Raw genomic sequence first — 25,578 nt, forward strand, 5'->3', positions numbered from 1 at the left:
TTCCCCAGAAAACTCTCTGTTAAGAAATACTTTTATGTCAGATCTGCTTCTTTCCTGTTCCATCTAGTAGCAGTTTTGCTTCTGTTTCTGAGGCATCTTCTAACAATGATTTCACTTAATGCTGGATCACTAATCCCTCTACAACAATAAGGGGAAAAAAAATGAGGCACAAACACGATTTCTTGGAATATTTTGTAGGAAGAACATGGAAATGGCATTGCTGAGCAGCTGACTGGTGCAGCTCTCTGGCACTTGGGAGCCCTCTTATAAAGCAGAGCAGAGGCAGCACGTGCTTTTTGAGCAAGAAACTGCCTGGTGTTCTCAGGCTGATCTTCCTGGCAGAGTGCAAGCCTGTATGTACAGTATCTGCTTTGACTTTCATTTTGATGAGTTGGAGATGATGGAATGCATAAGTAATTCCATATTTTGCTGTTCCTACTTTGGAATTGCATAAATATTATTTTCTTTATAGATAAGCATTAAGCATTAGGCTATTATCTGTGACTCATTACTGTGTAGTCTGCTGTTGGTGACAATTTATTGTCTTTGTTAAATCATGAAAAATCCTTCCGTGCAGTTTGTATTTCTTTGTGTCTGAAGCAAACTACATTTGTTTATCTTACCCTCTAGGTGGCTTTGTTCTCAGCTGGCTGGAAGTTCATCATAATATGTGGGCGCAACAGCAGACCTCATTCGTAGCACAAAGATGTCATATGTGTAACTTAGCTGTGGAACAATTGTCTTAGATGGTTTCTGGAAACACTGCATGGACTTAAGCAAAGAAGCATGTCTGTTTGTTCTAAAGGTGGTGATTTGCTTTTCTGCTCGCTCTCTCTCCTTTTCAAACACTTCAGCCAAACAAAGCATTAGCAGTTACGCAGTCTGATATTCCTTTGAGCTTTTTAAAATATAAATATCAAAGTTATGAAGTTAATACTCATAAATGTCAGAAGCAGGTAAAGACAGATGTACTGGAGATGCTAAGGAGGGGCTGGACCCCTGTCTGGCTGACCACAGCTTGTTTGTTGTCTGAAATGATGCCATGAGGTTGAGCAGTTATATCTGTAGGTGCTCCCATCTTGACTTGTATGCATCCTTGTGCAAGGATGCCGCTATGATGTGAGCTCTTTTTGTAGCCTTGTTAAAGCACATGCCCGGTATTTTCTCCAGAGGCTGGTTTTTGTGGTTTTTTTTTTTTGAGCTTTTAGTCAAAGGTGGCTGGGGGGCTGTTGGTAATAAATTGGACCTAGCTTTTGTATCTTACTGCTTGCCCTGGTTCCTGGGTACACAGAAACCTTTCCAATTACTGGCCCTGAAGGCCCTTTTTCAAGACCAGACAAGTGTGTGTGTGCCTTCTGAGTAGTGGGGCTGCCTCTTCTGAAGGGGAATTTGCAGGAGGATGTGGTTTTACTTCTTGTCGCAGTGAAGCTCGTGGAGGCCTGACAGCTCTGGTTTGCTGTGTGCCATTGGGGCTGAATGCAGTAGCCAGAAGAGTCCTTGATTAAAACTGCTTCTCTTAAGATTTGGTAATATCCAATAAATTCCAGAGTTGGGCTAGAGAAGAAGGCAGCCTTTTTCTTGCAGCATGATAAACTCCAGCTACCATACCAGTTTGAAGACCGTGGAGCACATTACCAATCTTGGCTGGACTGTCCACAGCCCCTGTATAGTCTGGATTTGGTGCCTTCTGACTTCATCTGGTGGGAGTGATTAAGATTCAGTGTTTGCCACGTTTTCCTAGTGATGATGCTGTCCTTTTGGTTTTGCTGTGAGATGCTGTTATCATCTCCTCAGCTTTGAGTTGAGAACCAAACGGTTTCTTAGAGGAAGACCTTCTTAGAAGAACTCTACCTTTGTGGCAAAGCAAGTTGTTACCTCTATAAAAACTTCTTAAAAGGCTTCGAAATACGCATAGCTGAAACAATTTTACTGTGGCCTGTGCATGAAAGCAGTAGTGTTACCTCTTTCCCCACTCCCAGCCATGACTGTTCAGAAAGATGCAGTGTGTGTGTACAGCTTTTTTTTCTTCAACAGCTTTGACCTTTGGACCTTTATCATGACTGACTGAAGCGTCATAGTGGCATAAATATCCCCGTCAGCTCAGACAGTGTATCTCTGGCCCTCATCCCAGTCTTAGAGGCAGACTTAGAAATGCCATCCTCTATCTGCCTTTGATATCGCTTGGTCTGGTTGAAATGGTGACTGCATTAATCCTTTATGTATTCCTTCTACCTTGGCTTCTTTGCTTCATTACCCAACTATCCATTCTGCTTTCCTTGCGTTAATTTTATTCCATTTGAAGTCTGAAGCCTCAGTGACGTGTGAGATTCCTACTTACTGTCACTGGCTTTGTATTGCTAAGGAACCCGACTGCCTTTGTGGTGTGTATGTGATGCTTTGAGACAAGGAAATACTTTGTTTTGGAACAGAGCATGCAGAAAGTAGCTCAGTGTGCTAGCACAGGCTTGGCTTATAACCTCTCCCAAAAGTCAGTCCTTCTGGCAGCATTGGATTCAGGGACTACTTCATGTTTAGGATTAAAAAAACCCAGCAGACTGGCAGAGCTTTTCTGCTTCTTCCTTCTGTCCGGTACACCTCATGTTGAGATGCAGCTGAAAGGCTGCTAATATGGCTGTGTCAGAAGAGGCTTCTCTTCGGAGAAATGCCATTTAGAATAGATTTAACCTTTAGTGAGGCTGCAGAGAGTACCTTCCCTCCATAGAGGGTTAGAGCTCAATATGGTGGACTTTGGTTTATTTAAAGACTGGCTCCAAGACGCCTCATTCCAGTTGTTTCAAGCATCTTCAAAACTGTAGTTGTCAACTGTATGCATTTTTTTTTTGCCATTGGAAACATCTGCTGTTATGAGGCAGTAGGATAACAAGTGCCATTAAGATGTTAATTTCCTACCAATGCAACCAAATTAATGAGAACTGGACTAGTTTATGGTAATTGCTTCAGCTGGTTGGCTTTCTTGTTAGGAGGAGGCTTTGTACTTTTCTTACAGATTCACGTAATGCGTCATTTCAGTGTTTTGTTGAAATTGTGCAATTTTTTGCTTAGCTTTCCTCAACTCCGTGCATACTTTAAGGAAGCCTGAACATTTAAAAGATATCTATTCAGACTTGTTTCTCGTATGGTTGCCTGAAGAATAGTTGTCACAAGCTCTATGAAAGCCGTGGAAAAAGCTGAGGGCTGTTATATTAAACTCGAGAAACTGCTGTGCTTTTACATTTTTTATCTGGAAGTTGTATATAAAATTATTTGGACTAAAAGTCTGCCCGTAGGACTGTTGTACTTGCAAGATTTTGGAGATGTTCTTTGGGGTCTGATGGAAACTGACCTGGACGTGACTTTGTCATTAGACCATGGAAAGCAATGGCTGTTTGCAGAGCACTGCTTTAAGGTGCTTTCAGGAAGCACTGCAGGCCTGACACTGAAATTTTCTTATTGTCTCAGAGTGTGCAGTGCCTGGAGGGGAATTTGAGTGTCACTGTAGGGTGACATGGAGGGAAAAAAAGCTGAGGAAGGAAGTGGTTTTGTTAGTGAGTACCCCACTAAGGCTGGTGACCTGGGAGTGTGTAAATGTTAGTTCTTCCGTGATGGCTAATAGCTGGATGTGTCTTTTGGCTTGGCACAGCCTCATAGTTGCTTCCTTGTAGAACGTAGTTGTATATCTTCACCTTTTCCCTCCTCTTTTGCATCAGTCATGCTCATGGTCCCGTATGCCAAGCTGTTGAAGATGGACAGTTGGACTTTTCTGTGTATCTAGGGATGAGGGAATGGTGGCTGCTGACTGATGTTCATTTGTGTCACTGTTGAGTGTTTCAAGTGATTTGAATTGCTTGCAAAATGCCAAGTGGATGAAATTGGTTTCATGAACTAATAAAATCTGAGAGAAAAGACAAGAATGTGTGGGAAACTTGAGGTGGTATTTTCCTTCACTCCCCCACACCGTACTTCCTTACAAGTGCCTGACTTGTATGTTCTGTCATTCTTTCTGAGGTTATTGTGCTTCATAGAATCATAGTATCATTTGAGTTGGAAAGAACCCTTAAAGGTCGTGTAGTCCAACTCCCCTGTGAAGCACAGGGACACCTACAGCTAAATCAGGGTGCTCAGTGCCCTGTCCAGCATGATCTTCAGTGCCTCCAGGGACGGGGTTTCCACCACATCCCTGGGCAATGTGTTTCAGTGCCTCACCACTTGTAATAAACCTTTTCCTTATATCCAATCTAAACCTTCCCTCTTCAGTCTTGAAAGCATTTCTCCTTGTCACATCACAATAGACCCTGCTAAAAAGTCTGTCCCCTTCCTTCTTACAGCCCCCCTTAGATACTCTCAGGTCTCCCCACAGCCTTTTATTCTCTAGGCTGAACAGCCCCAGCTCTCAGCCTGTCCTTGTTGGAGAGGTGTTCCATCCCTTGGATCATTTTTGTGCCCCTCCTCTGGACACATTCCAGCAGGTCTACATCTCACTTCCGGGCACTGCCCATGTCCTTCCCTGTCCATAACTGCTGGTGGGACAGGGGACAACTTCTACTGGGGCTAATGTTTATACTTATCTGCCCCCTGACTATTTAACCATTCACAATTGTTGTGTCTCCTCTGCTTACAGTAGTTAGCAGTAAGACCAAAATTGGCTTCTTGTTTTTTAAACATGCAAAGGTGAGTGGGAGAGAAGGTGGAGGAGATGCTGACAAATCAGGCTCTTGGCAGAATCAGACTCAGTGGCAAAGATCACTGATTTTTGCTGTCCAGAGAATGTTAAAGTAAGTACATGGACAGAAAGGTCTGCAGTTATGATGAAATACTCAGGCAATTAACTAACAGAGAGAGTTAATGTACAGGATAATGGGCGATTATGTTCCTAATGGCTCTTTTATTTTCTCCTAGGGTTGGATGCTCCACTGCCTGGTATGCCTGTACTAGCTTACTTCTTAAATTCAGGATCACTGATCTGTGCATGGAGACAAGAATAGATGTTTTGCATGCTTGAAATTTGACCAAATAGGGGCTTGCTCCTGTAATGGAGATTAGCTTAAAAAGCACAGTTTTCCAACCTTATTTCATTGTTTTAAGGGAAGTCATTTGAATAACCAAATCATTTAAACAATTGTTTGCAGTCCAGAAATCAGAACTCTTTTGGGTACGGTGAGTCAGTTCAGTTTATAGCAAATGTGCCAAAAGTGCAAATGTATTTACATAAAGAATTACAGAGAAGAGGACCATGACACCTACAGGATGAGTAAATTGCTTTCCTGTGTATCACAACATTCTCCATTAATGCCATGTAGCAGTTTGGAAATACTATTTCTCTAATCTCTTCCCAAGCTGCGTGTGTGAGAAGGAAGGAGCGATGAAGTTCTGCCCAAAGGAGCTGCCATTTCACTTTTCCATCAGTTTGGTGGGAGCTTCATCTTAAATGTTTTACTCTTTAAAAAGATTTGGAGACTTTATATGGCTCTTGTGAGCTGCTGGGTAGTACAGGCTGTGCTAGAAATCAAGTTGTTGGAAGACAGACTTACTGTATGCTACTTGCTTTTTCTCTTTTATTTCTTCATTCAACTTATTTGGACAAATTCCTCCTACATGAGTTGTGCAGCATAACATTCTTTAGCAGAGTGCCTTTCTACATGTTATCTTTGCAAGTTTTTACACAATACTTCACTGTGTCTTCATTTAGAAGTTGACATGATGAGGAATTTGAAAACTACATACTTTCCTAATCTATGCAGTGATTTATTTTTTCCTGCCTCCTCAATTCTATGTCTGTAGAGTTAACTGGAAGAGCATTTTCAGGTTTCTGTTGGGGAAAGGAGCAGAATGAAAAGCAGCCCTGCTTCTTGTACAGAAATGTGGGATTTGGGGATTATATACATTCCTTATGAGCTCAGTGCCTGTAGGAATTAAGCTGAGGCTTCTGTATTGTGGTGATGGGTGTAGTTGAGGTGGCAGCCATATCCCTGTCGTTCATTTTCATGTACCAGAAATGTTAAACTTCTTTATTTATGAGAAGGCAGTGGGTTTTTTGGCGTTTGTTCATTTTTATATTTATGAATGTACAGTGGTTGGAGAGCTACTGGAGGTTGGTAAAAGACTTGGTTCCCTCCCTTGTCCGCATCCATCACTGGTTTCTGTAGTCACTGCATCTCAAATACTTGTTAATTTTTGATAAGTTTTATCTCACATCACAGATATTTTAGAGGCTTAGATCTTTCCGATGACAGTAGAATCATCACACCCTCAAAACACGTATGTGAAAGTTCACATATAGATGGTTTCATGATGATTTGGTTACCCGTGAAACTGTTATCGCTAACTTTTGCTGAGTTCTCCCTAAATTGAGGAAAGCCTGTAAAATAGATCATCTTTCTGTACTCTGTATTTTTGCCCATAGCCTTGTTTTCAGTTAGGTGCCCTTAGCTAATAGCTGAATGATCCGGGGGAACCCTATATTTGAACTGTGAATAAGAAGTTAGGGGAGTTCATTTTGTTATCGTCTATCTAGCATAGCAGCTAACTATCTGTGGTCTTTTGTGTGACAGCTTAGTAACTCCTTTTGAGTGCTCTTGCCTAAGAACTGTAATGCATAGGTAGCTTCTGATGCACTGCTCAGCCTGAAAAGGGCGCAGACGTGGCCCTGCTGATGTTTGTTGGTAAAGGCTGGGACAGACTGTTTTGGCAGCGAGCTGCGTGCTCTTAGCTGTGCTGAACTGAGGATAGCTGCATTAGTCACTTGCAGTGAGCTGTGTCCTGCTTTAGGTGCGTGCCTTTTAGCTCTCTTCTATATTTCTAATGAATAGCAAGTTGAAATATTTATTACAGGGTGACTGCGTAGTCATTCTTGTAAGCTGTACTTCATGTTTTACGCTTTTGCTCTGTTTCCAAAGATAACAGGGGGAGCTGTGAGCTGGAGTAGAAGTACTTGCCTGCTGCTGGGAGACCTCTCTGAGAGGCTCCAGACCATCCTGCGTAGACCTCAGCAGGCTGTTGCCAAGATGCCTTTCTGTTAGCTTGCAGCATGGTTCACCGTTCATGGTGCCTTTTGTCACAGCACTCCTTTAATTTATCTGTATTTATCATTGAAAGATGATGACTGTGCTGTTCAGATTGTTCAGTGCTGACTGCGTATTTCCACAGGTTTAACTGCATTGGTCTCGACAGCTTGCGCTTGTTTTTACTTGAAGGAGCTAACAGGGCTTTCACTTTATAAACAGTGCAGTGATCACCTTTCATAATAAATCTAGTACCCTGATTAAGATGTTCCATGCTAGTGTGTGTACTTCCAACTTCAAATGTTTATTTTAAAACAGATTATATGTAAAAGGCCAACTTTATTCTAAGTGTTATGTCAAGGTAAACTTTGTGTATTTCCAGTAGAAGAGTGGAAAAATGGATGTAGTGAGGACATAACCTTGCCCTGTGCCTGCGGTCCCTTCAGCCCCCATGTCCGTTTGCTTTTTGTGGGCAGAAGTCGTGGTGCTTTGCCCGTGCTCTGTGCCTGCTGGAGCTGGGCCAGAGCTGAGCTGTGGGGCCATGCAGCCCTGTGGGCAGCTGCTGAGCTGGTGCTGCTGCTCTCCCCGTCCTCACAGTCAGTGCCCATAGCCAGCCTGCAGAAATCAGTGAGAGAGTGACAAATGCATTTTGTCTGTGTTCATCTGCGGCATGTTTGCCATCCATCCTTCAGAGGAGGGACTGAAGCTCTGTTGTGGGCCTGGTTCTGGAAGATGTCTCAGAGCAGCTTCATAAAGGCAATTTTCAGGGCGAGGTTGCACAGTTGTTGAACCTGCTTTGGGTGCAGGTGGCTGCTGTAACAGGATACCTTCTCCCTCTGCCTGTGACCAAAGCCTCTTCTGTGAGGGAGGTGTGAGGGCCGCAATAACATGCGCGACTGTGAGGCTGAATGGCTGTCTGCTCCAATTAAACCAACCCTGCCAGAAAGCAAACACAGAAATTAGTTGGATCAGCAGTGAATTGATAAACTGCACTGAGCGGCCAAGTGACAGAAAGGCTCTGAGGGAAGTGAGGAGTGTCAGCTGTGTTGGAGCTGCCTTCAGCCTCTGCCAGGGGAAGGCCCTGCAGGGAAGGCTGGTGGGAGATGCTGACCAGGATGGAAGTGTTCACCTGGTGGGTGTCCGGCTGTTATTTCTGTTGCTGTGTGCTACCCCTCTGGCAGGTTATTCGCCATGCTCACGGGACAGCGCGTGTGCTGGTAAACACAGATGCTGAGAAGCTGCCTGCTGTCCTGTGGTTTAAATCCGTGGGCACTGCCTGTCACTGCAGCTCATCTGTGCAGGCAAAGTGATTTTCTGACAGGGTATTTTTGGTGGTGCTCTTCAGGGGGAAGAGTAAATGTTTCACTTTCTCACATGAGTGCCTCGAGAAAAATGAGCTGCTTCTTAGTTCAGGAGACAAAATTGCCACTTAATCAGTTTACAGAGGGATTAATTTAATGTATTTTTCTAATATTGTTTCATGATGAGAGAGTGGTACAGGTGGAAGTAAGGCATCAATGTATTTTTGGAAGGGGTATGTTTTGGGAGGTGGACTTTTCCAGCTGGGAATATGAAGTACAAAGTACACCTCCAATAGCCACCCTGCTGCAATTGCCACTGCTCTTGGTTTCTTCACGCACTGACGTGTGACCTGTGTAGGTATGTCTGTGTGGTGGTGGTGTGGTTTTTTGTCCACTCTGTGTATCCCATAGTATTCTGGTGGTGATCAAGTCAGGCCCCCACGCTTCATCTGTCTGGGACTGCCCCTAGCTGTGGGAGCAGCAGTTCTGCCTTCCTTGGAGGACCACTGGCAGAACTCTGTCACAGGGCCAGAATCCAGTCCTGCAGCCATACTCTGCTGCCTTTTAGTATGAGGCTGTGTTCTGTGGCACCCCTGTCCCTCCTGCCCACAGCAGCCAAAGAGGATGTTCTGAAGACAAATGGCTTTTATTGTACTACCTTGGTCCATCTCCTAGGCAGCTTCATGTTGGATGCTGAATGACACATGAGACTACTGGAAAAAATAGATTTCAGAGTAATGCATATTCATGAGGCTGCACTATGGTTGCTGTGACAACCTCACCTCAGTCAAGATCAGTGTTTTAAACTTCTGTCTCCTGTGTCTGGGTTTCTCTCATAGTGGATGTAACGCGTTTTCCACTTTTCTCCCAACCTTCCAACAATTTAAATTATTGGCAATTAATAGCTGCATCTCATAAAGCTTGTAACACGTCCAAGCACAGCTTCTTGCTTCTTTCCTACTGGTGTTAATCAAGTGTTGTGGGAGTGGGGTGCTTTCTTCTGCAAGATATCCTTAACGCTGGCAAGGATATATTCTGGCTGTGTTTTCCTTGTTTGATTTTCTTTAAACTTGAGGGGGGGGGGAAAAAGGCAACCTGAATTAATGAGCGTATTTCTCCACACCCCTAAGGTAGGTAGCCTAACTGGTAACATAATCTCTCATGCCAAAAAAATCCCTAACAGAGCTGATCCCTGTGCAAGTGTAGTGTTTTAAGGAATCCTGAAAGGATTGGGTGCTTTTGACAGGTGTTACTCGGAAAATAGTTTGCTCTGTGTACTGGATGCATCCTGTGATGACTCTGGGGCCAGGGTAAGATAATTTGAGGAAGATGGTAGCAGGTTGTGGCATGATGAAGGCAGTGACTAATTTCTGGATGAGCTTGTGGTGAGTTGAGCATTTGGAGAGAGCTGAGCTCTGAAGGTCAAGTCCTGCCTGTTGATGTGAGAAATTGAGAGCACTTGTGCAACGTTAGTGACTTTTGGAAGGTGTTTATACGCTGCTCTTGCCCAGTCTGACTGGATGCTTGGCCCAGAGGACTGCAGTTTGTTTCCAGTGAGTATAAAGAGCGTGGCCTTCTTCCTAGCTCTGATGGCAGGCAAGGATTATTGCTTTCGGAAGGCAGCTGCCCACTTAAAGCGTTCCTTTCCGAGGCTCTGGGTCAGTGTGTGGGTGAGGTGCTGGTAGGAGGGGAGCTGTGCTGGCTGGTGCTTGAGTTCTGGGGAAACAGTAACGTAGTTCTGTACGGAGAATTCAACATATTGTGTAGTCCCATGTGAGGTAGGGCTGAGGTGAGACGCGTGTTTCCACAGTGGGGTTTAGGACACGACTGTGTTGGGATAAATTTGTGTCCTCCCTCCCCCAATCTTCAGTGTCGTCTTGAATTGAGCTTAATACCAAGTTTTCTTGAAAGATACCAACTTCATCTGCAAAAAACCACTTCCTGTTGTTCAAGAGAGGAAACTGTAAATAAGGTTTGATTTTTCTGAACAGATTTGAACCGTCTGGAGAGCAAACTGGGAGAACTGTGCGCACAGGGGAAAGAACTGAACAGGCAGGGATCTCATGGTGCAGTCAGTTGAGCTTTCTACAGTTAAAGTTTTTGAAATATTAATAAGTACAAAATGTTCAGACAGTGGCTTCAGATGAGGTTCTGTCCATTAAAAAGAAGAGCCAGAGGAATGTGTATAGAAAGAGGGAACCTTTTGCGCAAAAGCTCTGTACGGAGCTGCCCTTTAAATCTATTGTAGGTGTAGGTGTTCCACTCAGGGCTCCTGTTTTAATTAGGCACGTCCAGAAGAAAGCATGTCAAGCCTTGTTTTCAGTGCTCTATCAGATGACACGTATGGACCATCCACATGCCTTGTGGTGTCCCTGCTTTCCTGTCAAGAAAACACGCTTCACTGGAAAAGAAGTGAATACTTAAAGTAAGCCTGATGCTGTTCACTCCCTCCATTTGCATGTCCCTCCCTCGTGATAAGGCTGAAATGTCCTGGTGTTGACACTGCCTGTGTTTGTTCACGCACACACAATTGAGCTCTTACTGAATACCAGAACTCTCTGACTTCTGTAGAAAGACATTTTGAGATTAAAAGGAGAATGTGAAGGAAAATGAAATGCGAAGATGAGAAGCGGGGGTATGTTCGATCTATTTTGGCTCTAATGTCTTTAGCTTTCTGAAGTACTGTTTTTCTAGCGATAGGAGCGCAGGTGCTTTGAGGGCTGTTTCTCTGTGTCGTAGTCTGGTGTGGCCTTTTTTGATTTTATATACAGTTTATCTATGGTGTTGTAGTGTTACGTGTTCCTTTTTTTCACGGAGTCCCAATGAATGTGTGCCAAGGGGATGCTGTCTGCATAGTGCCTCTGCATTTCATTATCAGATGAAGAGATTGCAAGGGTCGTGAAGCAGAGTCCTTTCTCTGACAAAGTGTACATCAGACTTTAGTGGCAGCATTTCAGCCTGGTCTAGCAGGCCACATATTCAGATTCAGCGAGTTCTGGTGTCAAAGTCTGGATGTGAGAAAAGAAAACCGAAACCCTTAAGCAACTCATGGGAGGCGGCAGGAGAATGAGTCGTCCACATTCAGGCAAGTGCGGGTCACATTTGCTTCTTCCACAGGACAGCAAGGGCTGCTGGTGTTAACTCAGGACCTGCCAAAAATCAGGCGGTTTGTTTCAGGGAGAGCAGTGTTGTGATGAGGTGAGACACTTTCCATAGTAGCAGGTCCTGTAACTGCTGACCCTTGGTCTATGCAGGGCAGGCAGGCTCTCATTCTCCAGCTGCCTGCAGCTTGTGCATAGCTCACAGCTATCTTCATGCTGAAGCAGCTCTGGAAACACAGGCAGGAAGACTGCTCCGGGTGTCACTGTGATTTTAATGAGAAAGTTTAGGAAACTTGAAATTTTCTCCTCATCAAATGTTTGGAATGTGTGCATACGTTGTTCTGGGAGTTGGAGTCTTGATAGCTTAAATGAATCTGGTAGTTATTTTGGTGCTAATTGGGGGGTTTAATTCTAGGACCAAATAAAGTCATCTCTTCTCTGGCCCTCTGTAAAAGAAATGAAACTGCAGCCACTGAGTTTTTGTGTTAGCTGAAGGGTATTGACTGCAATGGAAAAAAAAATTAAAGGTGGTTTTGCTGTTTTAGCATTTGCTTATCTTTTAAATGTGAAAAGTGCAGACCTTTTTCCCTAACCAAGCTCATCAAATAAGTATGTGAGCTGTTGCCTACCTTGTTACTGGATGATTTGGGAGCCAGGATAATTTTAACAGGCTGGTATTTAATTTTGCTGATTTGACCTCTGCCACTGCAACAAGAGAAATGAAAGCTTCCTTCTTAAAAAAGAGAACCTGGGTGTCTGAGTAGCCTTGTCTGTAAGCACGTTAATGTAAGATAGCCACACCGTGTTATGACAGAGAGTCTGCTGGTATTATGAGATCCAGCTGCAGTGCCATGATGTTGGACCTAAATCAATCTTGCAGAGTCAGCGTCTGTCGTGCTGCACCCTGTGCTTAGCGTGACAGAGCTGGACGTGGGAAAGATCTGTCATTGCTTGCATTAATACTACAGTGTTTGCTCCAGAATTAATCTTGTCTTGCAAGAATTTGCTTTTATTTTGCTTGAATTAATAGTTTATGAAGGTGATACCAGTCTTATTTCTTGTATTATTTTTGTAGTATGCTAGTGTGAGCAACTGCTGCCTTATGTACAGCAGTGTTACATACATTTGCAATGTGCAGAGTTAAAGTAGTTGCATTTCTTTCTGCTGATGGTTAGTTTGAGAGAAGAGGGGGCTGTGAGCCTGCGTTCTTGCTTGTAGCTCTGCATGTACAAAGCTGCCTGTCAGGTTTGATATTGCTGCTATGGGATCCCTCTAGAAACAGCCTGAAACTCAGAGCTGAGCTAGCTGGGGCTGGGATATGGATGGGGAGCTGGGAGAGGGCAAGGGGATGAGTAGCTGTGGTGGTGAAGCAGGTGTTTTGGTATTTAGTTACAGTGTTTTACAAGACCAGATTCTGACCTATAAATAGATTTCTTATGTTTTACGTAGACTTATTTGCTTCCTCATGCTTAGCTAGATTTCATCTGAGTCACTTGGAATCTCTGAGAAGCTTTTCTTCTAGCGAATGCGAAGCTATTGAAATGATGCCATATTTATCGATCTTCATTTAAAAATGTTGCTTGTTACAAGAATAGGCTGCTGACATGAAAAGCCTATCTGAGAGCACGTGTTTGGCTTGAGGCCAGTGAGCTTCTATAGGAGCTTCTTGTTGGCAAGCTGAAGTTTTTCTTCTCTAATATAGCTAGGCAATCTGGGAGCCTGTTACATTTGAAGAGTTTTTAGACAAGACGATTGTATTGTTTTAAAATGATAATTTAGTAGATATTTCTGTGTAACAGCATCGTCTTTAATTACTTACAGATATGCCTAGGAATGCCATTCTTTGCTTTAATCATTTAATGATTGACTTACTGAATGATACCTCAAGGAATTAATGCACTGATGAGGTCTTGCTAACCTCTCCATTACAGAATTTAAGCAGATTGTTCAGTGGAGTAATCTGTTAGTGTCTTAAATGAAGGTTTGCATTTTTAAATAAGCAAGTGATGACACGCTTAATGGCAGGTACATCTGTCTCGTTAGTAAAAATACAGTAAATGTATTCTTGGGCACGTCTTTTGGCTTGGTTATTCCATGAGCAGGGCTGAAACACATGAATGGTCCCTAGGAGAGGGCTGCCATTTGGGCTTCTTGTTCCTGAGTGGTGTCCCAGTGCAGGCGGATATACTGCTGGGCATCTTCAGTGGTCTTGTGGGTCCTTCATTCTTCATCCTTTGAAAGCAAAGCTTGAAGAAAGGTATCTGAGTTTGCTGTGTCTCAGTATTTTTGTTGTCTCTTGCTGCTTTTGCAAGGTGTGTATGAATCCACTCTAAGATGAAAACTGACTTCAAATTTCAAAATGGCCATTAAAGTACTGTATGTGCCAACCTGCTGGTGGGTAAGGTCCTGCAGCAGCTCGGGTTTTGGGGAGCAGTGGATGAGCATAACCCTAACAAGGAACTCTGAGGTTTCTAGCCCTGCTGAGGACAGATGCCTATCTGCAACCTTGAGCCAACTGCTTTGGCTGTAGGAGGGTGGAGATGGCTTGGGATGCTTGTGTCTGTTGGTACCAGGCAGCATGTGCCATCCTAATTTCTCCTTCATGCAGTGATGTCAGGGATGATGGCTAGAGAAGTCTGGTTGTGAACTGCCTGCTTGTGGGTCTGACCTGCATACTGTGCGACCTCAGCTGAATGGTGATGGAGATCTTTGAGATGGAGGGAGCATAATGCACTTGTGCCAGTGCTTATCAGGGGTTTAAATTTGCCTGATAGCATTTGTTCTGGAGTTGCTATTAATAGCAGGGCCTAGAGATAGTTCGGGATGTGATAGCTGACAACTTTCTTCATCATATAGTCAATGAATGAGCAGAAGTGTTTCTATTTTAGACTTAGCTTTGACAAGTAATAGGACTTCAAAGAGAAGCAGCTTGTAGAAAATAACCTTGGGGTAAGTTGCCACAAGAGGTTGAAGAGGAAAAATAAACAGAGGGTTGCAACTCTGATAAAGGAAGACTTTTCTTTAGCCAGCTGTGCTGTGGGGAATTTGTATTCGTTTCAAATGTGTTTGTTTAAGGGTGCTAATAAACTTTGGCAGAGGTGCAAGTTAAGGCAGGTTCTGAAGGAATCATCTGGTTTGAACTTGGTGTGAAGAGTTGCTGCAGAAGTGTTGGGAATCTGTGGAGAAAGAAGGGGTGGTCTGCTTGAAAGAGGTTTGTGAGATGAGAATTGACTCCAGTCTTGTACCCTCGGTCTTGCCAAGGCTCCTCTTTCTTGCTATTTATATGTCTGAAGTGTTGCTTGTCTGTTTCTTGCTTGTCTTTTTCACGTTGCATTGGTTCCTGGAATAATGTTATGATGTGCAAGGCAGCTACTGTGCTTCTTTTAATGATGAAGAGGGGGTTGTTGACCCTAGGGAAAAGAGGATAGTAATACGAACGAATGCATCAAAACAGATTTCAACCCTGACAGACGTTCGTTTGTGAAAGTTTTAAAGCATCCTCCATGTGAAGGCCTCTGAGCTGAGGAGAGTAGTTCACACGAGGAAAAGACTGGCTACTTTGCAATAGATTGCCCGTGGAAGGCTTTCTGAGGTGGTGTGATCAAGGAACTAACTTTGAAGTTGGAGTTTGTGACCTTTGTTACCCAGTGGGATAAGTTTACAACACTGAATTGGACTGATTCAGGGTGCCTAGTTTAAATCATAAGTGATACAATACGGTGTCTTAGAAAGCTACAATTACAATGAGTTTACATACATTAGTTCATCTTTCTTATATTGTCTTTTGAAAAGCAAAATGCTTCTCCTGGTAGGATTGAGGGCTTTAGAGCAGGTATGAAGGAGGAGGTTAAAATGAGGGTCGCTAAAGATGAGCGTAGGGGAACAATGTACGGATGGGGTGAGGTAGATGCTCAGCTGAAGTACATCTACACCAACACATGCAGGGTGAATAGCAAAAAGCAGGAGCTGGAAGCTGCTGTGCAGCAGGCAAACTATAATTTAGTTGCCATAACTGAATCATAGAGGGATTGCTTCCCCTGCTGGAGTGCTGTAATAGAAGGCTGTACGTTCTTCTAAAGAGCTTGGCAGGGAAGGAGCTGTGTCATGGCTCTCTGTGCTAGAGAGTGTTTTGATGTTGTTGAGCTTGGGAATGGGAATGATAATGTCGAGCCTCTGTGGGTAAGGATCATGGGGAGCTCCAACCAGACAGACATCCTGGTGGGGGTCTGTTGTAAACTGCCTAAGCAAGATGAAGAGACAGATGAGGCATTCTGCAAGCAGCTGGCAGAAGTTGTGCGATTGGCAGCCCTTGTTCTCGTGGGGGTCTTTAACTTCCCTGATGTATACTGGAAATAGAGTACAGCATAGAAGAAGCGGTCTAGATTTCTAGGGTGTGCGGAAGAAAGTTTGAATGGAGGATTTGGGGAACTACAGGCCTGCGAGCCTGACCTCAGTGACAGATAAGGTCATGGAGTTGATCATCTTGAGTATGATCACATGGCGTGTGTGGGACAACTGGGGGAACAGACCCAACCAGCACTGGTTCATGAAATGCAGGTCCTGCTTGACTGCCTTGATCTCCTTATATGACTGAGTGACCTGTCTGGTGAATGAGGGAAAGACTGTTGACATAGTCTATCTAGACTTCAGTAAGCCTCTGACACTGGCTCCCACAGTATTCTCCTGGAGAAGCTGGCAGCCCATGGCTCGGATAGGTACAATTTTTGCTGGGTGAAGAAGTGGCTAGAGGGATAGGCCAAGACAATGGTGGTGAACAGGGTTAAATCCAGCTGGTGACCAGTTACAAGTGATGTTCCTCATGAGTCAGTGCTGGAGCCCATCCTGTTTAATATCTTTGTTGATGACTTGGATGAGGGAATCGAGTGCGCTGTCAGTAAGTTTGCGATGACACCAAGCTAGGAGGAAGTGTTGATCTACCTGGGGGTAGGGAGGCCCTACAGAGGGATCTGGAAAGTCTGGATTGCTGGGTTGAGACCAATGGGATGAAGTTCAGCAGGACTTGGTGTCAGGTTCTGCATTTTGGCCACAACAACCCCAGGCAACACTACCGGCTTGGGACAAGGTGGCTGGAAAACTGTGTTGAGGAAGTGGACTTGAGGGTATTAGCCAACATTCAGCTGAACATGAGCCAGTGGTGTGTTCAGATAGCCAAGATGGCATCCCAGCTTTTATCAGAAACAGTGAAGTGATCATCCCCCTGTACTGAGCACTGGTGAGGCCACATCTGGAGTTCTGTGTTCAGTTTTGGGCCCCTCACTACAAGAAGGACATCAAGGCTCTCGAGTATGTCCAGGATAGGGCATTGGAGCTGTGAGGGGTCTGGAGGGCAGGTCTGATGAGGAGAGGCTGATTGAACTGGGATGGGTCAGTCTGGAGAAGAGGAAGCTCATGGGAGACCTTATTGCTTTCTACAGCTGCCTGAAAGGAGGTTGTGGTGAGGTGGGAGCCTCTGCTCCTGCGTAACTAATGGTAGGGCAAGAGGAAATGGCCTCAAGCTCTACCAGGGTTGAGGGGAAGGATGCCTCTTAAAAAACAACAAAACTAAGCTGCAGAATGGTTTTTCTTCTAGTGACAGGAAGGCTATTGACAAGATGGCTGTAAGTAAGTAGTTAACAGAATGTATGTGTTTAGGCTTATTGCACTCTTTGTAAAGTACTCTTGTTGTCTTGCTTCTTGCAGAGACTCCAACCGTCATGTTAAGGTAAAGCAGAAAAGTGCAGTGCTGAACATGCTAAAGAAGTTGGACAAAATAAGGTTCAGAGGTCACAAGAGAGATGAGTTCCTTGATTTAGCAGAGTCTCCAAATGCTTCTGACACTGAATGTGGAGATGAAATCCCAGTGAAAATACCTCGAACATCACCCCGAGACAATGAAGAGCTGAGAGACCCTGTAAGTACGAGGTTTAAGTATTTTGTTATGTCATTGTTGGGTAGAAAAAAAATAATGGAAATTAATAATTCCCTGCCCCTTGTATTTTGGATTTAACACTTGAAGATTTGTGGATTGGGAATAAAGCTGTAAGTAGGCTTCCGTGCTGTGGAAAGTTCAAGGTACTTTCTTAAAAGTAGAGTTGCTGTTGTCAGCCTGCAATATCTAAGAACAGGTCTGTTAACTTTGGATGTGCTTCTGAATGCTCTCAGGTTTTAGTTGCTGTGTTAAAATACTAATTAATATGAAGGAGAGACTTCTGGTTGCTTTTCAGTTGGAGAAACTCATAACTGCTCAAATGCTACTGCCCAGAACTGTTGGTATATAATTTCTGATGGCTTCAGTGGAAGGCTGTGCCACCTCGTTGTTTACTGGAGTGTTGTATCCAGTGATGCTGACATGTTTCGTGGCTGTCTTAACCCTATGCAAGACTCTTCTGCTACAACTTTTTTTTACTTGTAAGCAGAAGTAACTGAATATAACAAAAAAAGGCTAAGCATTTCCTTTGGGTTTGGCAACTTATATCCTGTTCATTGGCTATTATTAAAGGTGCTTTTTTTTTAATGTATAGTTTCAAAACAGTCTTTGCTCATATGGAGCTGTTGTGCTGGGTTTTCTTTCCTTTGGTAGTTGAACAAACAAGTGGTAATGACGGCATTTTTGTGTCACAAAAAAACACAACCCTATCGTATTCATATCATCAAGCTCCTCAGACAAAGAAGGTCTTTTGAATACCTTTTCTTTGCTTTTACCCTCCTAAGGCGTCTATCCTTTGTTCCTATTGTATGTACTGAGACTACTCTTCCAACATGGTATTGTCTGAATTTATCTTAGGTAAGCAGTGGCTTATTTTCATCCAGCCACCTTCTCAGTGTGCAGAGCTGAGCAATTTCAGAAACCAATTTGAAGAGAAGCACTTTGCTCGCTGGCTGATTACATGATGTTAAGTGGAGTGCCCCGATCTAGCTCTGTGGGATACAGTTGAGCACAGGGAAACAGAGAGAAAGGGAAGAAAAGAGAAGCAGGAACGCTATCAAACTTATATGCTGCTCATGGTGTTAGTGACTTCTGAATCCAGTGTGATGCTGGAACCACTGGGTAAGAGCAGCAGCTGTGTTACAGATAGTGTCAAAACAAGCAAACTTAGATGAGGAAAGAGACCCGAACTATAAGGGCAAAGTTTCACATGGAAAGTGTGAGGGATTACCTCTTGGCTCTGGAAGGTTTCTGTCCTCCCAAGCACTGCTGCCCACCCATAAAATGATGGGAGAAGAAATAATCCCTAGTGCTGCAGAGTTGCCAGGAGTAACCAAAGTAATTATGTATTTAAGCCAGTGTTAAAATAGTGTCTGAGATCATGTGAACAGAGGGATTCTGAGTTATGTCTGTTTCTTGTTGAAATCAGATGCTTGAGTTCTGCCCAAACTCTTCTTCATGATTAAAACTCAAATCTTAGATTGCTTATACGGGGTGGTTGCCTTTCACAGGCTTTGTAAGCTCTGTAGCATTATACTATGATTATGCTGTCTGGGAGAGGGATCAAGAAAAGATCAAGTTAGGTTGATTTCTTCCCGATGAATGCTACAGGGAGCTCTTCAAGACAGTCAGAAGCCAGTGCAAATCTTGTGCATAAATGGAAGTTAGGTCACGTGTGTTTTCATGTGCAGGTGAGCTGGTGCTGTATTTTCACTTCTGTTGCTTCATTCTCTCTCTTGAAATCTGAGTGAGGAACTGCTGAGCTAGAAACAGCAACATTGGTGGCTTAGACCTGAACATGAGCATGGAAATTTGAGTCTTAGTCCCCGTTAAAGAAAGACCTTGGTCTGTTAAAACAGCACAGCAGTGACGTGAATGAAAGGCCCTTGTGTAGTGGTACTCAGTCAAGGGTATGTAGTGCACATTTAGAAATCTCGTTGCCTCTTCTTTATGTGTGTGTTGGAACTTGTCAAACACATGGGGAAACTTGTCACAAATGGAGTCTATAGAGGAATAAGCCCTGTCAAAAAAGGTTGTAGTTGCAGCTCACTAACAGTGTGCAGAGAAGAGTATTCTCTGTGATCCAGCTCGAGCAAGGTAAATGAATGTTCAGTCACAAGCCACAAACAGAGCGGTGGGAGTTAGTTCCACAAATTCACATCTTATGCAGAATTTACATCCTGTGGACAGAGAAGGGATGGCTGGATGAAAGAATCTTGAATGCTTTATCTTAAACCATGAGCTTTACCTATTTAGCTCCACGATAAACACCTAGACCTGTGTTTGGGCAAAGCAGCTGTTCCATAGGAGCAGGTTGGCACTGCTAGGGGAGCCCTGGAGTTGAAGATTTGTTGGTTTTTCTTTGAATTCTTTTGAATTCTGTTCAGAATCTTCTGTGCTGTTCAGAATATTTGTTGCTTTTGAACCAGTTTAGTTTTGACTTACTTGCTGTCCATTTGCTTGAGTAGTTACCTCATAGAGTCATAGAATTGAGTTGGAAGGGACTCTTAAAGGCCGCCTAGTCCAGCTCCCCTGCAATGAACTGGGATGCCTGCAGCTAGACTAGGTTGTACTTCTCCCCTCTCTGCCCTTACTACCCTGTATTTCTGGGATAGCAGCTACCTTCTTAGGTGTCTGTTTTCCTGGGCACTGTGACCCCATCATAGCCCAAACTCTTTGTTGGTTAACGAGCTCTTAGCTAAGCATTTTTCAGTTCTTGAATGGCTTTCCAGGTTACTCCTTCCTCCCCACTGTAGCATCAGGTATTTTTGGGAAATGTGGACATTCAGCTCTGTATGCAGCACTGCTATTTCAAGCTTGTTTTGTCAAAACATTCTCAATTATTGAATCGACTGTGAGTAACCTGGTCCATTCCATCTTCTTATAGTGAAAGTATTAGCATTTGTCATATTGTGATGTTGGAACTTTACATAATATTTATTACTTGATAAATTAAAGCCCCTTTCATTCAGTGCTATCACGGTTTCCTATTTTATAGATGCATTGTCTGCAGCCTGATTTGCTAAGATGCAAATCTTCAGGGCTGGGACTGCACCCTGGAAATCACGGCCTGTCCTTGTATTTGCCAGTTCTGGCTTGTCTTGCCTTCTTTATAGTATCTTCTTGTTTTGTGATACAGGTGAATTAATGCACTGTTAATGTTAAAAGTGTTCCATTTTTATAAGAGGGAGGAGATGTTTCCTAGTACATCCAGTGAATTCAGTACAGCAGAGGATCACGTCCCCTTCGGCAGAAGAGGGGAAGAACAAATTTGTGTTTCAGCCCCTGGAGCTCCTGCACTGAACTCAGTGAGAATTTCCAATTGGAGCTCTCTGGTACCTGGCATATTGTACTGAAAGCAGCCTAATCTACTTATGCAAGTTCCCTGCCAGTGCGCTAGGATTAAATCTGAGTTATTATGGTGCAGCAAACATTAATTTAATTGCTGTTCCAGTACAGTTTGGCTTTTCCTGAAACATGTCAATTAAAACCTTAAACATTTGTGTATCTGTTGCCTCATTTACGATGATTTGAAGATATAAAGACTCAGGCACACAATACAGATAAAATAAGCTGCCACTAAAATAACAACAAAAGAAGATCTTGCAGAATTCAGCAGTGCTTTGTGAGCTCTCTGCTATGGGTGTGCTTCCCAGAGCAGCTACTGAGGATTAACAGTTGATGCGGATGCTTTGTTCTCGAGCTGGCTGGCTGGGTGTTTTTCCCTTCCCTGCAGCAGGTACCTGCAGCAGCCATGGTTGAACCCTTGCATATTTCAAAGAGTCTTTGAGCAGCATCAGTTGAGAAAAGCGATTAATTCATAGCGTGTGGGTATATGAAAGGAGTGATCTGGAAGTTGTGTGCACTGTGGGCAGCTCTCATAGGTTAGGTGAGGGTTTTTGTTGGGGAAGGGGAGAGAAAGGCAGAATGTTATATTTAAGCTTGTGTCCCCAGGTGTGGCAACCAATGTGGTGGGTGAATTGCAGTGAAAACAGCACTCATCTTTACCTGCATCAGTACTTGTTTCATTTGGGAATTGTTCCTCTCTAATAGGTTAATTACAAACCTGGAAACAAGTCCAGCATCTTGTTAGATGTTCCTATAGAAAAATCTCCATGTGATGTTTATTGTGTGAGTAAGTAAAAGGAATTGGACAGTTACACATCTGTGTGTAACGCTGGGATGTGCTGCGCTGCAGATGGAGATGCATCCATATCTGCTGAGCAGTGGAGTTCCTTAGACCTTTGCTGCAGCTGTGCAGCGATGGTATTCGTGGTGCTCAGCACCCAAAGCCAAATGCCAGGGCTCTCAGGATACAAGGGTGCACAGAAGGTAAAGGGTGCTCAGGTTGAGAGGTGCCGCTGCTAAAAGCCCAACCTGCAGATGGCTTTAAAAGCACATTTTGTGGGTTGGTGAGATCTGCCTTCAGACCTGAAGCTGGATGTGGTGTGGAGCAGGAGCTCGGACTGCAGACTAGAGGTGATCTGTCATCATCAGCAATGTGCCTTTAACCCCTCTGACTCAAACTCTTCCTGCTTGACTCCGTGGCATTTTGCTGGCTTCCTTGGCACCGTGAACTCATCTTTGCTAAGTAATTGTGATTGCCAACATTTTAAGAGGGTCCCTGTGTCAAACATTGTCAAAGCTGGAGAGGCAGAAGGGTATGGAAAAGCAGAAATCTGTGGAAGCCTTTAAGGCTTTTACTGAGTCATGCAGAAGCAAGAAAGGGCATCTGTACAGTAAAGTTGTGTTAATCCAATCCCAGTCCCTGCGCTGTCCTACAGCAGCTGAAGAAAGAAATGCTATTACCCACTTCACACAGGAATTACAACAGAAACGTTTTTTATTAACCTGTGATTGGAGTCAATGATGCATTCCTTGGGCAGGCAGCTGACCTCCAGTGAATGTAACAGGCACATCTCTTATCTTTTTAGCCCATTAACACCTCTTGACAGAGCAAGGTGTGTTGGTGTGGAGAAAAAGCTTCTGTGACAGAAGCGCCATCTGCTTACATGTCTCCCATCTCTCTTTCCTGTATGCGCTCAATTTTTTGGCCCTGCTCAGTTGTGTTCAGCAATACTTTATGGTGTCTCTAAGCTTGGAATGGGTGCGCTGTCTTTCACCAAACTGGTGTTGCTGTGCATCTCATCTTACTACTCAGGTTAAACCATTTCATTATTATACAACACTTGTATGATGTTGCTCCTGGCATTCTTAGCAAGCAGCCTTATATTTTGTCTTTTTATTTGTTTTCCTCTCTCTGAATTAGGTTGTTTGTGGTTAGTTTAATGACCCCCAGCAGGGGGGCTGAAACTAGGTGATCTTTAAGGTCCTTTTCAACCCAAGCCATTCTATGACTCTGTATGTACCTGCTGATTTTTGTCCTGTTACTTGGGTGGAAACTTGAATATCTCAGATACATACTAGCCCCTTTCTCCCTTCACTCCTTCCTCACCTGTCTTCTTCTATCCTGTTTGCTTTGCATGGGGCTGGGGACCAGGGAGCAGTGTGGCAGGAGCTGTGTGCCTCTAGCAGTACAGCTGAATTGTCACAGCGCATGCTATTACATGGCCCAGTGTGCAAAGCTTGTGAGCATTCCTGATGAGTGTGGCATCTTACTCTCTGGCCTTTATGTTGTTGGGGCTTTTTTTTGTTTTTATTTTTAGCTTTGTATTTCTCAGCAGTGTCTTTAGCCGGTTCCATTTCTAATCCTACATGCTAGGGCCAGAAGATGCTGTCCTCTTGCACAAGGCATACCTCTGCCGAGCGTGTTTAGATCCCTCCTTTATGAGTCACAGAGTGATAAAAACTCGGTCACAATATAAAATCTGTGCTTTCACGTCTGGGTAGCAGTCTGCATTTTTATAACGCTGCCTTCTGCCTGCCTGTAGTGTGTTGCAAGGTGTTGCTGCCTGACTTCTGCCACACCTTCCTCAGCACGGCTCTGTGTCTAGCAAGCAGGAACACTAAATCCTACAGCACTGAATGTGTATGATCCAGTTTTTAAGATAAGAAAACAACACTGAGGTTAATCACCATCCTGTGCTCATCTGGAAATAAACTGCTGCTTCTCACCAGGCTGGAGCAGTGTCAGGTGGCCTGTAGTGCTGCACCTCACAGTCTGGATGGGAGATGTGGTACCTGGGCAGCAGGATGCTGCGCTGCATCTCCCCATACCAGTATGGCTGTGGGCTCTGTCTGCCTGCTTTGCGATGCTGCTGGGATGCTCATGCTCCAGCTGGGAGCATAACAGTGCTGACAACTTCTCATTATCAGGGCTGACAGCTTGCACGGTTGTGGGCGTCACTGTGGCACTTTTGGGACTGGAAATAGCATGCCTGCTTGGCACCATATGAAACAAATCCAGGTGGGAAGCTGATGCCAGGAAGATGTCCTGCAGTAAATGTCCACTGCTTCTTCATTTGACTTTATAGACAGTTCTGAGGTTTAAACTGTATCTGTTCAGCTTGAGCAAGAAAACAGATGTTTAATAGGTATTTCCACACTGCTTTATTTAATCATTCCCACCAGTAAAAGTACTTTGCAGCCTGTGATCTTTGTACATCCTTTCCTAAGACATAGCAAATGTATTTTAATTAACTCTCCTGTAAATCAGCTGAGTTGATGTAAGTCTGTAATTAAACTGTCACAGTTATATGTATGTAGCTGACTTCAGAAAGCAGTAGAGCTCCTGTATGTTTTCAGAGGTAAACAAGTGTTGGAGAAGTGTTTAAGATAGATCTTTCTTTGTCTGAAGGTCGTTTTCAAGATGTAGGCTTCTGCAATACACTTCAGTTTGGACTCCTGTAAACCTCATCAGCAGCCTTCATGTAAGCAGCAGGCAGTGCATGCCAGGGCCTTAGCCCTCATTGCTGAGGAGATGCCCTCACGCACTCCTTTCCCTGCTTTCTGAAAATGCTCACTTCACAAGAGATGGGCAGGATCACCTGCCTTCTGCTGTGTGGGCTCACTTTTTTTCTCTGCTCACTTTCTGGAGGTGGCAGTTGTTACTGCTGTTCTTAACTGATCACATTGCTCTTTAATTCTTGTCTCCAGCAGTATTTCCCATGCTCGGGGGTGACAGCAATAAATCAGCCTCCTGAATCCCCTCACCTGGTCCTCCATGATGCTCTTTCAGAGTAAACAGAATAATTTTTCTTCCACTAGCTTTTCAGTTTAATTTGTAAAGTATGTCACATCATTCCTTAACTGGGCAGGGGTGATGGACAACATAAATATGTTTTTCAAATCAGCAGAAGAAAGAGTAAACGATGATACAGCATAGATGATAAGGGGGCAGGAAAACCTTGACGTTTGCATCATTCAAATTCACGTAGGGGAGATGCTGTGCATTGGATTAGTTTTCACTCATTCATTTTTGGCTATTTAATGCAGATTAAGAGATATGCAGGTTTGTTGATACTTGTATGTTTCTCCCGTGGCTGTCTGTTTACTGCACCAGAAGTAAGTTGATATATTTAAATACCAAAACTAAATGTGCCTCTGAGCTGTCAGTGACTGTCTGATTTTCTTACAGGCTGGTCCAGGGACCATCATCATGGCTTCAGGAGTCCAGGACTTTAACAGAACAGAGTCTGACAGACTGAATGAAATCAAAGGTCACCTGGAAATAGCCTTACTGGAAAAACACTTTTTGCGTAAGTATAAAATGAATACTCTGTGGAAAGGAATGGCTTAGGCCTGCTGGAAAAAAGACATGATGCAAAAGATGGCATCAGAATTCTGAGGCATGCTGATGACAAGATAATGCAGGGGCTGACATTTCTCTGAGAATTTACCTTTTCCAAGGTTACTAGGTCACTGAAGTATTTTTTAATGGCATTTCTCACAACATACAACTCCATGTGACAAACACTGCTTATTTGAAGCCTTGGTGATGTAATGGGATGTTGTTGGAAGGTTCAACCTCTCATGCAATACCACCAACATCTGCCTCTGACATCGTGAGTGAACATAATAAAGCAGGAGGAATTATATACAGAGCAGCCCTCATTTCAACACTTCAGTACGGAAGACAGGCATTCCTTTAACTTGATGGAAGCAGAGATCTCCAGCAAGCAGAGTTCTCACTCAGTTGCTTTCCCAAATGGTCACTTTAGTAAATAATTTTTGAACTTCAGGTTTGTAGGTGCTCAAAACTTGTCAGATGTTTTCTAAGGATAAAAATAGCATGCTAACAGATTCTATTCAATAACTAGATAACTAACAATAACGAAGATTTTAGTCTTAAA

At 43.7% G+C, this 25,578-nt stretch overlaps 1 protein-coding gene across 1 annotated transcript in view; it reads left to right on the forward strand.

Moving 5' to 3' along the window:
* GRAMD4 (GRAM domain containing 4) overlaps nucleotides 1-25,578 on the forward strand; it is a 73,398-nt gene that overhangs the window by 6,799 nt on the left and 41,021 nt on the right. Inside the window, exons 2-3 of the mRNA XM_072351596.1 lie at nucleotides 17,101-17,311; nucleotides 24,864-24,984. Of these exons, the coding sequence (XP_072207697.1) occupies nucleotides 17,101-17,311; nucleotides 24,864-24,984 (332 nt within the window). The remainder of the gene's footprint in view (nucleotides 1-17,100; nucleotides 17,312-24,863; nucleotides 24,985-25,578) is intronic.

This window comes from Excalfactoria chinensis, chromosome 1 (genome assembly GCF_039878825.1).
Source record: "Excalfactoria chinensis isolate bCotChi1 chromosome 1, bCotChi1.hap2, whole genome shotgun sequence".
In the NCBI taxonomy this organism is placed as follows: domain Eukaryota; kingdom Metazoa; phylum Chordata; class Aves; order Galliformes; family Phasianidae; genus Excalfactoria; species Excalfactoria chinensis.